Here is a 15,804-nt window from a genome sequence, read left to right on the forward strand (position 1 = left end):
ACACAGAAGCTTCCCCAAATGAGTTGATGGTGAATCAACTAAGCACAGATTAATGTCAACTTAAGCCAAGGCCCAAAGAGAAATCTGCTGGCACTCATGAACTTTATTTGCTTCTCTTTGGATCACCATTTCATTTGCCTACAACCCCACTGCTTTCCTAGAAAAGGGGATGGAGGACTTACACTGGGTACTTGAGGCAAGGATTCTGGGCTGGTAAGCTAGAACACTAGGAGTCCTATTAGCAGAGAGAGCCTAGGTCCTTGGGAGAAACTGTGAGAAGAACTTTGGAAACAATGGACAGTCAGGGTACTTGGACATCCAGGTAAATAATTCTCAAGGAAAGACAAAGGTGAGAGTTACTTACCTCTCCTGTGCATAGGCTGTGGGAAGACTAGCCCTCACCTCCAAGGGTCTGTGCCCCAGAGTTAATAAAGAGGGCTCTGGATATGATGGGGGTGTAGTTAGGAAGTTCTCTAACCACTTTTATGGGACAACTTGCCTTAAGCTCCTTGAGCCAAGGGAGAGATGTCAATTTGCAGAGCTGGAATCTTTTTTTTTTTTTTTAGGAAGTAAAAGGACAGCCCCTGAGTTTGGTTCATAGAAGAATTGGAAATCCTAGAAATGGAGGGAGTGAGGAAGGGTAGGCAACAGTCATGGAGGCTCTTGGTTCCATAACGAGAGGATTTTGGAGGTGAAATTAGGGGTAAAATAGGAAATGAACTTGAACTTGGGATTCTCTTAACCAAACAGAAGTAGAGCCAAATAAATAGTTTGATTGTCTTCTAAGTCTGGCTTGGCCTATGGGAAACCAAGACCACTTTTTATTTTGGAATAATTTCAAATTTATGGAGTATTTGCAAGAGTAGTACAAGAAACTCCTCAAAAGAAACCATTTTTTTCTGGAGTCAACATTTTGCTCATTGGCTTTATCATTTTTTAAAATCAATCTACCTATCCAATTACACTTCATTTCCCAAACACACATCATAATATAATTTTTTTTTCAAAACTATTTGAGAGTTGATTGCAGATATCATACCCATCTATCCCTAAATAAATCTGAGGACTTTATTTTTAAACAACATTCTCTTACATAACCATAGGATATAAATAACCAAAATTAGGAGATTTAACATTTCTATAATATTATTCTAATATAAACTCTAATCCTTATTCATATTTCATCCAGTTGTCCTAATGATGTCCTTTATAGTTAATCTTTTTTCTGATTCAGGATCCAAGATCACTCAGTACATTTAATTTCTCTCTCTCTTTAGTGTCCTTAAACCTGGAGTAGTTTTTCAGCCTATCCTTTCTTTCTTGACCTTGACAGTTATTTTGAACAATCATTTCCTCCTTGGTTTTTGCTCTGATGTTTCTTTGTGATTCCAGGCAGGTAATGCCTTGTGGGCAGGAGTTCCAGGGAATTGGTTTGTCCTTTTCAAGGCATTGTAACAGGTGAGATGATGTCAGGTTGTCCCAATATTGGTGATGTTAAATCTGATTGTGTGGTTAAATGGTGTCTAACAGACTTCTCCACTGTAAAGTTACTACACTGAGTGGCCAGATTATTATGATCTCTGAACGCATAATAATCTGGCCACTCAGTATATGTGTGTGTGTGTGTGTGTGTGTGTGTGTGTGTGTGTGTGTATTTTAGAGGCCCGGTGCATGAATTCGTGCATGGGTGGGGTCTGGTCAGCCTGGCCAGGGGGAGGGGACATGGGCGGTTGGCTGGCCTGCCTGCTGGTCGAACTCCTGGTCGAGGGGACAATTTGCATATTAGCCTTTTATTACATAGGATATACACTGAGCGGCCAGATTATTATGCGTTCAGAGATCATAATAATCTGGCCACTCAGTGTATTTTTCCAATTTTAAATGACATTAATTTTAAATGACACAAACTTAAGCAATAACATGGGTGAACAAAATCTACTAAAGAGTCCCTTGTTTCTATAGATGAATTCTTTGCCTCTGTACTTGAACCTTTTCCAGAGTCTTAATGATTAGAGGGAAATTTTGAGGTAGAAGGTATGTTAGATTGCATCTGGTTCCCTGGTTTCCAAATGTGGATGCTTGCTTCAGGTGGCAAGAGATGATTTTTATGTGCTGTCCATCTGTATTACTTAGTGACAAAGGCTTTCCCATTTCCATTATCTCTCCAACCTTCCAAGTGAGTTACATGTCATTGAGTCAGCTCCCAAATCTGGCGACTCTATTAATAAGTGATGTCCAATGTCCTGTCCTTAACTGCCTTGCTCAGCTCCTGTAGACTCATGCTATGGCTTCTTTTAAGGAGTTAATGACTCTCATATTTGGTTTTCTTCCTTTCCTGCTGCCTTCTATTAATCTCAGCATTATTGTCTTTTCCAAAGAACCATGCCTTGTCATTATGGTCTCAGAGTAGGACAACATCAGTACTCTCTGACTCCATGAAGTAATAAGGCTCAGTTAGGTGCTAGCCTGTCTTGAAAATTTCAAATAGTTGCTCATTTTTTCCTCTCTATAGAGAAGAAGAAGGAGGAGGAGGAGGAGGAGGAAGAGGAGGAGGAGGAGGAGGAGGAGGAAGAGGAGGAGGAGGAAGAGGAGAAGGCCGGCCAATGTGGCTCGAACCAGGAGGTCACAGTTTGACTCTTGGTTCAGGGTACATGCCAGGGTTGTGGGCTCGATCTCCAGTAGGGAGCATGCAGGAGGCAGCCAATCAATGATTCTCTCTCATCATCGGTGTTTCTCTCCCTCTTCCTTCTACTCTGCAATCAAGAAAATATATTTTTAAAAAAGAAGAAGAAGAAGAAAGGGAAGGCCTTTGTTTCACAGTATTTGGCAGGCAATAATATAGAGTAATTCACTAGCATTTTAAAAAGTCACATGTATTTTTACAGTTGCCTTCTGCTCTTCATTGAAAATTTATATGAAATTTTCATTTACAGCATTGACAACAAGTTTCTTTTAAATTACATTTTAAAACATGGAGTAAAACAAGTGAGTAAGTCAACTTAGAGAAGTTGAAAGGACAGAGAAAACGGTAGATATGGAGATAAGAAGATAACACAGGAATTGCTTAAGTTTGGGAAATTCCGATTTTGGAACATGGAGGTCAAATTCCTTAAAGGAAATTGACACTCTGCCTATCCAACTCTTCCTGTACACAGCGTTCCTGATGGAAACTCCAGGTGGCAGGTAGGGGATGATGCTGGCCAAAAATAGAACAGGCCAAAAGGTGGCCTGGGAAGACTTAAACCTGGAGTTGAGAGTGCAGGTGTAGGCTTCCAGGTACAGGCTTCCACACACCACCTTCCCATCCTCCACCGCTCAGACCTAGACCTGGGGTAGTGCTTCACCTTCTCTAAGTCTCAGCTGTCTCATTCTTGTGATGGGGTGGTAATAAGCGGTGCATAACTCAGACCTATCTTTTTTTTTTTTAAATATATTTTATTGATTTTTTACAGAGAGGAAGGGAGAGGGACAGAGAGCTGGAAACATAGATGAGAGAGAAACAAAGACCAGCTGCCTCCTGCACACCCCCCACTGGGGATGTGCCCGCAACTAAGGTACATGCCCTTGACTGGAATCGAACCCGGGACCCTTCAGTCCACAGGCTGACGCTCTATCCACTGAGCCAAACCCGTTTCGGCCAGACCTATCTTAAGACTATGAACACAGGCGTATAACACAGTGCAGTGTACGGTACTGCGTCAGCAAAATTAGGCTATTACATTGAGTCATTTTTCTTTTGTGGGGCAGGGCACGTGGAGGAGCCAGGAATGGAAAACGACACAGGGATTTTTCTCCCATCCCTGCTTTTAGGAACCCAATGGGTGCAGCCCAGGCGGTGGTCGCGTACCTGCCATTATGAGGTCACCCTTCCTAAGGCCAGGAGGGGACCTCGCCCCAGGCAAACAGGGATGCAGATTCAGGTGGCGGGAAGGCGGGCGGGAGCGCTGTCCGGGCCCCGCACCCTGGAGCCCCCGTTCATCCTGGGAGCCCAGAGGCAGATGCTAGGGTCTTACAGGGCCTGGACTCAAGTAGCGCTCCGCGAACCCCGGCCCCAAGCTCCCCACCCCCGGAGCGCGCCAGGTGCCTGCGCATGCGTCCCGGCGTCCCGCTACTGTTTGGCCGTTTCCATGGCTACGAATCTGCTCCGTGAGGGGTCCGGGAGCAAGAAAATGAAGCTCAAGAGCCTCTTGCTCCGTTATTACCCGCCAGGTACGGGCGGGTGCCCTCCGCCCTCGCGTGAGACCTGGACTCCGGCGCTGGGCGCTGGGCGGGTGTGCGGTGACCCAGGGGGCGGCGCGGGGCCCGGAGTGGGTGATCCCTGGGGGGCTGGAAGCAGGGCGCTGCCCAACATCCTCACTCTTTCAGGTACTGGGCTCTGTTCCTCAAAACTTTTATAACGAGTCTCTTAGGAAGTCTTTGAACTTGTAAATTGCTGAGTTGTGCTTTCTGGTTAGTTAGGAGTGTGGCCGATGCAGCGGGGGAGGTGGCGATGGGTGATGTCCTGGGACATTGCTTTCTGCAAGGGCAGACACCGACAAGGGCCACATGGGGTTTTCTGGTCCAGGCATGGTGTGTTGAGTATGAAAAGAAAAATGTCTGCTCAATATACATTACCTAGTGACTGTTTCCATACCGCACGTGTCAATCCATGGGCATGTTTACTGAGGGCCTGCCGCCCAGGTGCTTTGCGCTCCCTGCCCTGGGGAGGCCTGGCTTCCAGTGAGTTTAGGAAATGATGAAATAAGCCCAGAATGCTATAGTTCCAGTAGGATAAACTTGCCTAGTTCTTTTTTTTTTTAAACAGGTGAGGACATGGTCGCCCAGCTTGTTAGGGACAGAAACAGGAGCAGAAGTCTTGGCTTTTAATTCAGAACTCACTTAAAGAAAAATATAAAGTAAAAAGTATGAAAAACTTGCCCCAAGGCTGTAGATGACCATATATACCTGCCCAATGTAGAGTGCAGGTCTCTGGCAAGAGGGGGCCTGGACAGCCACTTTCTCCAGTGGGAAGTCAACATTGGTAGGGAAGACATTCACTTTCTCCCTCTCAGAATTCCAATTAAAATACCATGGCAAGGCTCTAGATAGGAAAGGTAGTATATGGGAAATGTTAAGTTACGATGAATGGCTTGTTCTCTTTAAGCATTCCACAACCTCACGTTGGCCGTGCTTGCACAGAGTCTGGGGCTGGTTCCCACAAATGGAATGATAAATGAATGTCTTGCTTTCATTCCTTTGCTGTGGAGTGTAGGTCAAGATTGTGAGCTCTGGAATCAGAACTACTCTCCCCCTGTAAAAATTCAGCAACTTGACAATTTGTTTTGATCTGTTGAGCTGTCAGATGGTGATAATGGCACCCAGGTCTGCTGACCCTTCCATTTATCTCCCTTTCTGCAGAGTAAACCTCCTTGAAAGAATGTTGTTTTCAATTTCTCTTCTCCCTTCTGTCTTGAACATACTTCTATCCTGCGTTCGTCTTTATTGCTCCATTGACACTGCCCTTTTCAAGGTCCCCCATGACCTCTAATGTGGCCGAATCCCTGGCTGCATCTCAGTCCTTGCCTTTTTGGACCTGACAGTAGCTTTGGACCCATCTCCTCATTCTGCCCTCCTTTGGCTTCCAGGACACACTGTTTTATCTCCTGGCTCACTGTCACTCCTTGGTCCATCTCGGCTGTTCCTTTTTTTTTTCTAATCTTAATGATGGAGTGTCCCAGAGCTCCATCCTTGGCTTTCTCTATCTATACACATATGCTCATCTATTCTCAAGGCTTACAGACCACCCCGAGTAGTCCTGAATACCTAACTGCCCACCTGGTTCTTTATTTCAGATGTCCAATGTGCATTGTATATGGGCCTCTGTGGTCTTCCTCAACTAAGTCAATGGCAGCTCCATTTCTCCACTACGGCTCACGCCAAAACCTTGGACTCACCCTTGCACACTCCACATGTGGTCCAGTAACAGACCCTGGCAGCTCACCTTCAAAATACAGTCATTCACTGCTTCACAACGGGATACCTTCTGAGAAGTGTGTTCTTAGGTGATTTTGTTGCTGTGTGAACATCACAGAGTGCATCTACGCAAACCTGGATGGTCTAGCCTACTACACACCTGGGCTATATGGTATAGTCTATTGCTCCTAGGCCACAGTCTTCACAGCATATTACTGTACAAAACAACACAAGTTTAAATCAAGCACAAGAGAAAATGATGCAATCAAGAAACATGGTAAACACAGATGTATGAAACTACTGCTGGCACAACACAGTGTACTGTTTTACAGCAAACGCTTTTTTTATATAAGTAGAAAGAGTACATTCTAAAATAATAATGAAAGTGTAGTCAATACATAAGCCAAGCCAGTATCAGAGCCATTTATTATTATTATCAAGTATTATGTACTGTACTTACTACACTTTTGTACAACTGGCAGCCAGTAGGTTGTTTGCACCAGCATCACCACAAACGTGTGAGGAATGCATTGTGCTACAACATTACAATGGCTATGATGTTACTAGGCAATAGGAATTTTCCAGCTCCATTATAATCTTACTGGAGGCCCAGTGCATGAATTTGTGCATGGGTGGGGTCCCTCAGTCTGGCCAGCAATGGGGGCTGATGGAGGCCGTCTTGCCCAGTCCTGATTGGGGCTGATTGGGGCTGGCAGGTGGCGGGGGGGGGGAGGGACTGTGGGAGGTTGGCCTGCCAGGGGGAGGGACTGGGGGAGGTTGGCTGTGGGAGTGCACTGACCACCAGGGGGCAGCTCCTGCATTGAGTGTCTGTCCCCTGGTGGTCCGTGCATGTCATAGTGACTGGTTGACCGGTCATTAGGTCAGCTGTAACAGTCACTTAGGCTTTTATATAGATAGATAGATGGGTCCACCTTCATATGTGTGGTCTGAAACATTATTATGTGGTACATGACTGGACAGAATTTAGCAACTTCCCACAACCATGGCTGACATTCCCTTTATTGCTAGAGTTTCTTGACCCACTTTAGTTTATTTTCAACACAGCAGCAGGGTGACTCTATTAGAACATGAATTTGATTATGTCACTCTTGGCCCTCCAACAGCTTTTCATTTCACTTGAAGTAAAAGGACCATGATCTCTGAGGCTATAATCTCCAAGGCCCTGCAAGATCCTTCCCTGCCTTTGCCTCCCTGACTTCACCTTGCTTCCTGATCCAGACACACTACTTCCCTTGGTGTTCCTTGGATGCACCGGTTGTACCCCCACTAGATCTCTGTAGTTGCTGTTATTTATTTAGAGTGGAATCAGTTCCTTTGGACATCTGCATAGCCAGCACTCTCACCTTTTTTTTTTTTTTTTTTAAGTCTTTCCAACAAAAGTCTGCAGTTAATAAAGTGAAACCTGCCTTTCTAGAATTTCCAACTTTTCAAGATATTCCATAGCTCATTCCCTGATTTATCTTTTCTTAGCATTATCTCAATTCAGCATCATTTTACTTATTTATCTTAGTCTCGCCAACTAAAATAAAAGCTTTATGTCTATTTTGTCTACTGCCATATCTCTAGCACCTAGAATAGAGCATGGTGAATAAATAGGCACTTAGGTAGTTGTTGAATAAATGAATGAGTTTAATGAGATGATGTGTGTTAAGTAGCATGCCTAGAACTCTGCCTGAACTGTGAATGGATTGTGTAGTGATCTCCCAGGTCCGCTCCAGCTCTAAAATGATTTGACCAGGGTTCTAATAGTAATCTCAGATTCAAGTGAAGCTTTAGAGCCATGCTTTCAACTATTGCCTTAATGATAATCTTCTAATGAGGGCATAACACTTAGCATCTAGACACAATTTCTGAATTCCAATCTTTGGTGAGCCATGTATTATATGCAGATTTCCAAGCTACTCCTGAATAGCAGGTGGGTGGTGCAATAACGTTATCTACTAGGGAAAAATCGCTCCCCACTGAGTCATCCCCATGCCACCTTTATCTCTTTGGTCTATAGAGCAATTTTTCTTCACCTCCTAATTCTCTCATTTCAGTCCTCCCACATTCTTTTGAATAATCAGGAGCATTGTCTTTTTGGCATCCATTGAATGATCCCTCTCCCTACTTAAATTCCTGATGACTAAAGACACAGAACAGTAACATGACTAACCAAACATAAGGCATTTCCTTTTTATCTTGGTCACATTAATTAATTCATTAATTCACTCGAAGAGTAGGTGTTGAATACATGCTTTTCAACTGACTCAGTTATGACAGCTTTTGTCTTTTATTGATCAGGTACAAATCCTTAGTTTTATGGTCAGGAGAAGGAATTATAAATGTTAATTGAATTGATTAATGTTCTGACCACTTTAAAGGTTTCTGTTGACTGAATATGACCTGGGTAAGGACTACTGACATCTTATGGAAGCTTGGCCTTTTAGTACATTGCAGAATTTGGGGGGTAGTGGCTCCTTACCTGTTTTGGGAATTATATCAATTGGATAATGATTCGCAACCAGAGGGAGGTCAGGAATATTTATACTGTGGGAAACAATTACTGAAGAACTACATGTATTCAGGAGCATCTTTGCATATATATTTTTAATCATATTCTTTGCAGCCTCTCTCACTCACTTTGGAGCTCAGTGATCATGGGAGAGGGACTATACTGCCTGATGTTTGTCACAGTGGAAATGTCAATGTACATGTTTTATATTTTATTCTTCGTTTTTGAGATTCCTTTTTTCCCCTTTTTAGCTGTTGAGTTTCACGTCATGCTTGAAATATCAACTACAAACACTAAGATAAAAATATATTCTATTATTTAGACCATTTTATAATTTATTCTTAATTTTAAAAATTTCTAATCAGCCTAGAATACATTTTTGTACACCGTGTGGTAGAATTATAGTTTTATTACTTTTTCAAAATTCAGCTGATTATGAAGTAGTTATTTATTGAACAAACCATTCTTTTCCAATTAATTTGAAATATTACCTTCACTTTATTTTTAAAGTAAAGGGACTTCTCATATAAAGGTGATTCTATCACACATCTAATTTTGCATCAGAACCATAGTTTATTGTGACATACTTTGTTATAATATGGGATAAATTTTCAAATCCCAAATAGAAAATAATGATAATTACTTTAACTCCATAGATTAATTTGACATCTGTTATATTGAATTATGGTCTATAACTGTGACCTGCAAATTGTAGGGGCTCTTATCAAACAGACTGTCAAATTACAGGGGGAAGGTTAGGGAGAGATGGGGGAGATAAGAGATCAATCAAAGGACTCGTATGCATGCATATAAGCATAACCAATGGACGCAAAACTCTGGGGGGTGAGGGCATATATGGGAGTAGGGTGGGGGGGGGCAATGGTAAGCTATGTACACATATAATACCTTAATAAAAAAAAATTGGAAAGAAAAAGAAAAAAAAATTGTAGCGGCTCTTGAACCTCCTTAAAATGGGGCCTCCAGGTCAAATCATTTTCCATAATAATAATAAGATATCATTTGCTTTCCCCCCTGTATTGACATTTGCACTAATGGTGCAGAAACAGTGGAAGGTGAAACAGCTGGTACCTTAGAACAAATCAAGGCAGTGGCCGCAGACTCGGACAGTGGTCCTGTGCTCCTCACGGGTGCGCGCTTGCTTTAGTTCCAGTGGCAGGTCAGTTTTCTGAGGCCTTGCAATGTGTTCCTGGTCTGCTTAGTGTTCCTGGTGCTGCTAGAGCTTCTTCCTGCTCCGTTCCTGCTGGTGCCACCTGCAGGGGCAGAGCTATATCCCAATATGCCTGTTCTCACTGGGTTCTTCTGAGGATGGGGGACTAACCCCGGGCCTGGTTATGCCACAGCTCAACTACAGAGAGACATTGCGTTGGCACCTGGTGGTAGAGCGACATCTGGGATATCCTAGGACTTCATTGCTGCTCCTTTTGGAGGTGGATGAGACTGCTGACCAATGGCCTGGTTGTGAAGTAGGGTATGGAAGACGCTGGGACTGAGAAGGAAAACCCCTATTTTGTAAAACTACTGCTTGGAATTCTCTGCTGTTGTTTTAGACAGACTCTTATTCTAAAAAAAAATAACTTTGCTTTCTAGCCTGCTTGAATAATGAGAAAGATAAACTTAGCTGCCTGACCTTGTAGGCCAGACACTGGATATGCCCATAATCTCAATGCCATGCCAGGTGCCTTTTTTTAATTGGATAGAACTGTGTTGTTTTCAAGGCCAGCTGCGAGATAACCACTAAGTGCACATAGGGCTGGCTCCTTAATAAAAAGGGAAGTTCTGCTTGTAGCTTTGCTTAGAATTTGAATTCATTTTCTCTAAGCCCACCGCGGTGAATAAAGTGAATCTCTCCAAACTCTCCTCCTGCGTTGTTTGATTGTTCCGAATCTCTGTAACAGGACTTCCCTAGCATTGCTCTAGACAGACTGGATGGCTCCCTGGGCCCAGCAGAGGAGCACGCGTTGAGAAAACCTGGGACTTTTTCCTGTGTCTGCTGCAGGCAGACTAGACAGCTGCCGGCCCCGCTTTGCAGTGGAAACCGGATCAGCCCAGGCTTTCCCTAGTGGGTGGACTCCCGCCGGGCCCCCAGCTGTGGAGCAGAGTTTAGGGCTCCCTATTAGTTCTTTGTATGCCTTCCCTTCTTGTGGACTTTTGGCCATAGCAAGCAAGTTGCTGTGGTTGTGGTATGGGGTTTGTTGTTGTTTGGTGTTTGTTGTCTCTGCCTTTTGGTGGTTCCAGGAGACACATTCTGTTGGTCTCCAGTTTGGGGATATAAGGTGATAAAAAGAAAATTTAGGGAATTTACCATATTGCCATTCCTTGAGTCTTGAGGCATTTGGCCACTCTACCTTCTTCTATACAACTCTCATTATTTTATCCTTGCCTGTTGAATAATTTCAAGGGTATTTAATTGTATTTAGAGGAAAGACCAGGGAAAAGTGAATTTACATGATCTTATTTTAGTATTAGACATCAGTGCCTATGTTTGGAAAAATTCAAGCTATTGAGAAATAAAAATGATCAAGTTGTCAAAGTAGATTAACTTTTGACATCAGTTATCATCATAAATGTTTTAAACATGTTTGTTTAATTTTATAGGAATTATGTTGGAATATGAGAAAAGTGGAGAATTGAAGACCAAATCCATAGATTTACTTGATCTCAGTCCCAGGTAAATTAGCTATACAATGTGACATGTATTTCATATCCAGTTTTTTTTTTTATTGGAAAACCCTGACATAGGGTGACGTATGGAGGCACTGCATAACCTCAGACAATACATTGCTTTAAAAATGTTGTGTGGTGTGTGACTTCCTGTTTGTTTCAGTGAGTTCTACTTGAGTGTCTTATTGAATGAGGAGGTAGAAAATGGATCATTAGTCTGCCCTTCCCTCCTACTCCCTAAATAGACCCTTTTAAATAAAAATAAACCTTTTAGTTTAGAATAGTTTTAGAAAAGTTGTTAAGAGAAAGTTTCCACGTACCCCATACTCGGTATCCCCTATTATTATCATCTTAGACTAGTAGGGTACATTTGTCATAATTAATGAACCAGTTTTGATACATAATTATTAACTAAAGACTGTATTTTACTCAATTTTCCCTGGTTTTTGCCTAAACCTCTTTTTCTCTTCCAAGATCCCCTCCAGGAGACAACATGGCATTTAGTCATGACGTCTCCTTGGTCTCCTCATGGCTGTGAGAGTGCCTCAGACTTGCCTTCTTTTTGATGACCTTAACATTACTGAGGGGTACTGGTCATGACATTTTAAGAATATTACCAAGCCTGTTATTTTCTTAGTAGATAAACATCTAATAGGGCTGACTGTATACAATCTTCCTCAATAATTGCCATAGGGTGGAGTTGGGAGGAATTTTGTCTCTGAAACGTGTGTGCTCAGAGGAAACTTGTGTGCTTAGAGGAAATCCCCCTGCAAGATCATATTGCCAAGAATTCATTTCTGTTAGGACGTCTTATGCAAAACTGCACTTGGAGAGATAGAATCAGAATAGAGATTATTCCTGCGGGAACCCACATGCAGATAAGGAGAAGATATTCTGAATGGGAGAAGATAAAAAAAAGAACTAGTATAAAAATACTGCAATATGTGTTTTATCTAGTACCCCGGGGCAATGAGTGATTTCCCACTGCGACTGTCCTTTTGCTTTGTCCTGATTAGTGGGGAGGGGAACAGAGTCTGCCAGCAAAGGGACTTCTCACATGGGAGACGAGCTGCTCTCTAGTTTTAGAATAAACCAAACAGCTCCTGGCTGGTGAGAGCTGCCGCCAGGTCTGGAGTCTGTCTCAGGGTGGGAACAGGTGTGGCTCAGATGATAACAGTTACGATTCCAGGTGCCTGGCACAGAGGACGCAGAAGGTATTTATTTTTTAAATAAAGAAGTAAACGGTGGCTAAGACAATGTCATTTAATTTCATCTACCCCAATCTCTGTTTAATCTATTTTCAGGGAAGACAAGACCTCAGATCGAATCAATCCTTTTTGCTAGTTTTGTAAAGGGAACACATTACTGCTGTGTGTGGTTATGGCAGCAGGCAGAAAGCTCCATTGTTAGACATTCATTTTCTCAATCAGTAAATGATGTATTTGCACCTTCTACATGTAAAGCTGTAGAGTAGAGTCTATGAGAGGCTATAAAGATGCGAGTCACAATGCCTACCTCTGTGGGCTTATTGTCTAGTTTGAGGAACAACTTGTATGAAACATGTGAACATCATATGAGTGATGCAGATAAACTTGTAGGTGAGAGAATAACTTCCAGGTAGAGATTCAGGAGAGTGCAGACTTATGTATAAAAAGTGCAGATCTTTAGGATGCTGTATTCACCCGATAGAGTCAATAAATGTCTCAAAGTTTGTTTTAAAAAAGTATGGGTCTTATTTCTAGTTCTGCCCAAGAATCTGGAAGTATTCTGCACATAAAAACACTTGCATTATATATGACATAGTGGAGTTACTATCTTAGAAGATAACAATTAGAATAGGACCGCAGTTGGGATATACTGGTTAGCCATCTGGTTTCTTGAGATCTCACAAGGAAATTTGTATTGATTCACCACATTTGTTGGAAACTCCCAACAGGCATTATGATGTTTTTAATGCTTATGAAAGTATAATTTTTTTGATAACGAACTGTCTCAGAATTTATCAAAGGCATAATTATAAACTGTCTCTGGTTTATTTCCGTTCTAAATACTCACTCTAATTCCAATAGGTTGTATTTCTTGAGAACTGGAACCATGTCTTTTACTCTTGCAGCGCGTAACCCACAGTAGGTACTCAGTAAAAGTTAATGGGGCCAGTAGTCCAGTAGCTCAGTGCCTTGCACAGAACTGGAGCTCAGAAAGTGTGCATTTAGGATGCTCATCAGAGTTCGAGTTTCTGGGAAGTGGATGCTGAGACAGAGGTCAATGGGTAAAAGGTTACTGGACAGTGACACCTATGACAGACCAGAGGGTGAAGGGGGTGGGGCAGGAGGAGGCACACATCATGATGCAGATTTGACAATGGCCTCTGACAGCCCAAAGGGGAGCTCCAGAGTAGAGCTTGCTGGTTAGGGGAGTTTCTCACGTGCCAAAACAGCCAGGCTCGTGCACTGCCCCTTTGCTCAGCCCTGGGCTGAGGGCCTTAATGAAGAACAGGCCTTGAGCTCAAATGCTGAGACGGATCCTGGAGCAGCTCAGCTGGAGGCTGTCCATTAACTCATCACCCCTCGCAGCCAGGCCACAGGGCCTTAAGGATGCATGCTGGGTAGTGTGCATCTTTGACTCATGTTTTGCAAAATTACCCCATTTGGATGCTTTGCAGTTCATAGTCATTAATATTTTCCTTGATTTAATATTATTCTGGACTAGCAAAATTGACCAGAATTGGTATAGATTACTGGAATACTGAGAAAAACCATGAATCTGCCCTTTTCAGACCAGTTCTCTTTCAGGGAAATCATGTTGTAGCCAATAAGAAATAGAAATAAAAATCACCATTATGCTTTGAATGTTTATTTTTGGTCAGGTACTTTCTCTTTCCCTGAAAATATTTAGAGCCGACACTTTGGGTCGGTGGGTGGGAAGAGATCAACCAAAGCACTTGTATGCATATATGCATAAGCCATGGACACAGACAATACGGTGATGAAGGTCTGGGGCAGGCTAGAAGGGGTAAATGAGGGAAAAAAGGGCACATATACATTTTTTTTTTAAAGAAACTTTCTGGAGCTCAGTTTTTTTTTGTTTTTCTTTTAGTGCAAATATAGTTATTATAAAAGTATTAAATTAGAAGGTTGTTACAGAATTAAATGAGAGAACATATGTAAAGTGGAAAGAATAGTACTACCAGGAACATTCAATATAACTTCATTTAAAAGAAAAAGAAGGAAAAAAAACATATAGAAGAAGCTCATGCTCAGACCCAGGATGCCCTTGGCCTTCTTTAGGTGAGCAAGTCAGGATCTTTGCACTCACTCCTCCCAGGGGAGAAGTCTCAGGAAGTGAAAATGGGTTCTGGAGAATCCCAGCTGCTGCCCTCCCTGCCACAATGCTCTTTATTGATTTGCATGATGTCTTCCCCCCACAATTCCCCCCCCCCCCCCAGAGGTCTCTTGATAAAGATGATGGTGTTCTTGACATTTTATAAATGCTGTACTTCGAAAAACAATGCAACTCTTCAGGTAATGAATGCAGGTGCGACTGTGGCATAGGAGAAGTAACTTTCTTTTTGTGGATCTTAGTACTGATGTCAGTGCCCTAGTAGAAGAGATACAGAGAGCAGAACCTCTAATCACAGCTTCACGATCACACCAGGTGAAACTTTTAATCCAGAGACTACAGGATAAACTCAGACAGCACAGCGACCACAAATTCGAACTTTTCAAGGTAATGTGTGTGTTCAAAATACAAGGTGTAACTTCAATGAATTCATTGACATCCTATTAATTTGAGGTGAAATGCAAATTTTGTTTTTTCTTCCCCTCAGTGCCTCACATGTATTTGTTAAGGCTGAGTCTCATTGACTGTTTGTTGAATGAATGAAATTCAAACATTTATTTTTTGAAGTTTAATAAAGATTTGCAGTAAATATAGCTGTTATTTATAATGATAAATTTAAAGGTTAACCATTAAGGAAGCTTTAAGTTATTAAATAATTAAAGTTATTTTTTCATTTAGAGTAATATTAAGAAGTTGTGTTTCATGGTAAATCAATATTTCAGTAAATTATTTATTGATATTATTGATGTAAAATTTTTAATTAAATGTAAATATGCTTATTTTCCATAGTTTTTGATTATTAAATTAAAAATATTACAAATTTAGTCATTTATTACTTCAGGAACAGCTTATTTTTTTTATTAACAAGATTTTATAGCTTCTTCTAGAATTGCTTCATATTAAAATGACTTAATTTTGTATGATTTAAGTATAATTATAATAAAATATAATTATTATTTACATACTCAGCATATTCTACCTGATACAAAATATTAAAGCAATCATTTGTACTCATCCTTTCAATTTACTAAAAAAGGATGAGGTTATTCATGTAATATTTCTTTGTCCAGCAGATGGCACTATTAAACTTCAAATAGGAGCTCTATAACTAGCCTGACCTTGTAATTTATCATGCAAAGGGAACAATTTTGATAGTGAAAGAAAACACTATTAATAGTAGTTACACTCTGGTAATAGACATAACTTAGACTGTCCCAGCCTAATCTATCACTCTGTCTGTTAACAGAATCTCCAATTTGCCTATATTTATCCAATACATATTCCTCATTCACTGTGTGCCAAACAATGTAGGGATT

General features: G+C 41.6%; 1 protein-coding gene across 1 annotated transcript in view; it reads left to right on the forward strand.

Moving 5' to 3' along the window:
• Window positions 1-4,085: 4,085 nt before the first annotated feature.
• DAW1 (dynein assembly factor with WD repeats 1) overlaps window positions 4,086-15,804 on the forward strand; it is a gene marked incomplete at its 3' end in the record, with an annotated part of 32,664 nt that continues 20,945 nt past the window's right edge. The window contains exons 1-3 of the mRNA XM_079783123.1: window positions 4,086-4,209; window positions 11,084-11,156; window positions 14,731-14,875. Of these exons, the coding sequence (XP_079639249.1) occupies window positions 4,128-4,209; window positions 11,084-11,156; window positions 14,731-14,875 (300 nt within the window). The 5' untranslated portion in view covers window positions 4,086-4,127. The remainder of the gene's footprint in view (window positions 4,210-11,083; window positions 11,157-14,730; window positions 14,876-15,804) is intronic.

This window comes from Cnephaeus nilssonii (genome assembly GCF_951640355.1).
Source record: "Cnephaeus nilssonii genome assembly, chromosome: 10".
Classification (NCBI taxonomy): domain Eukaryota; kingdom Metazoa; phylum Chordata; class Mammalia; order Chiroptera; family Vespertilionidae; genus Cnephaeus; species Cnephaeus nilssonii.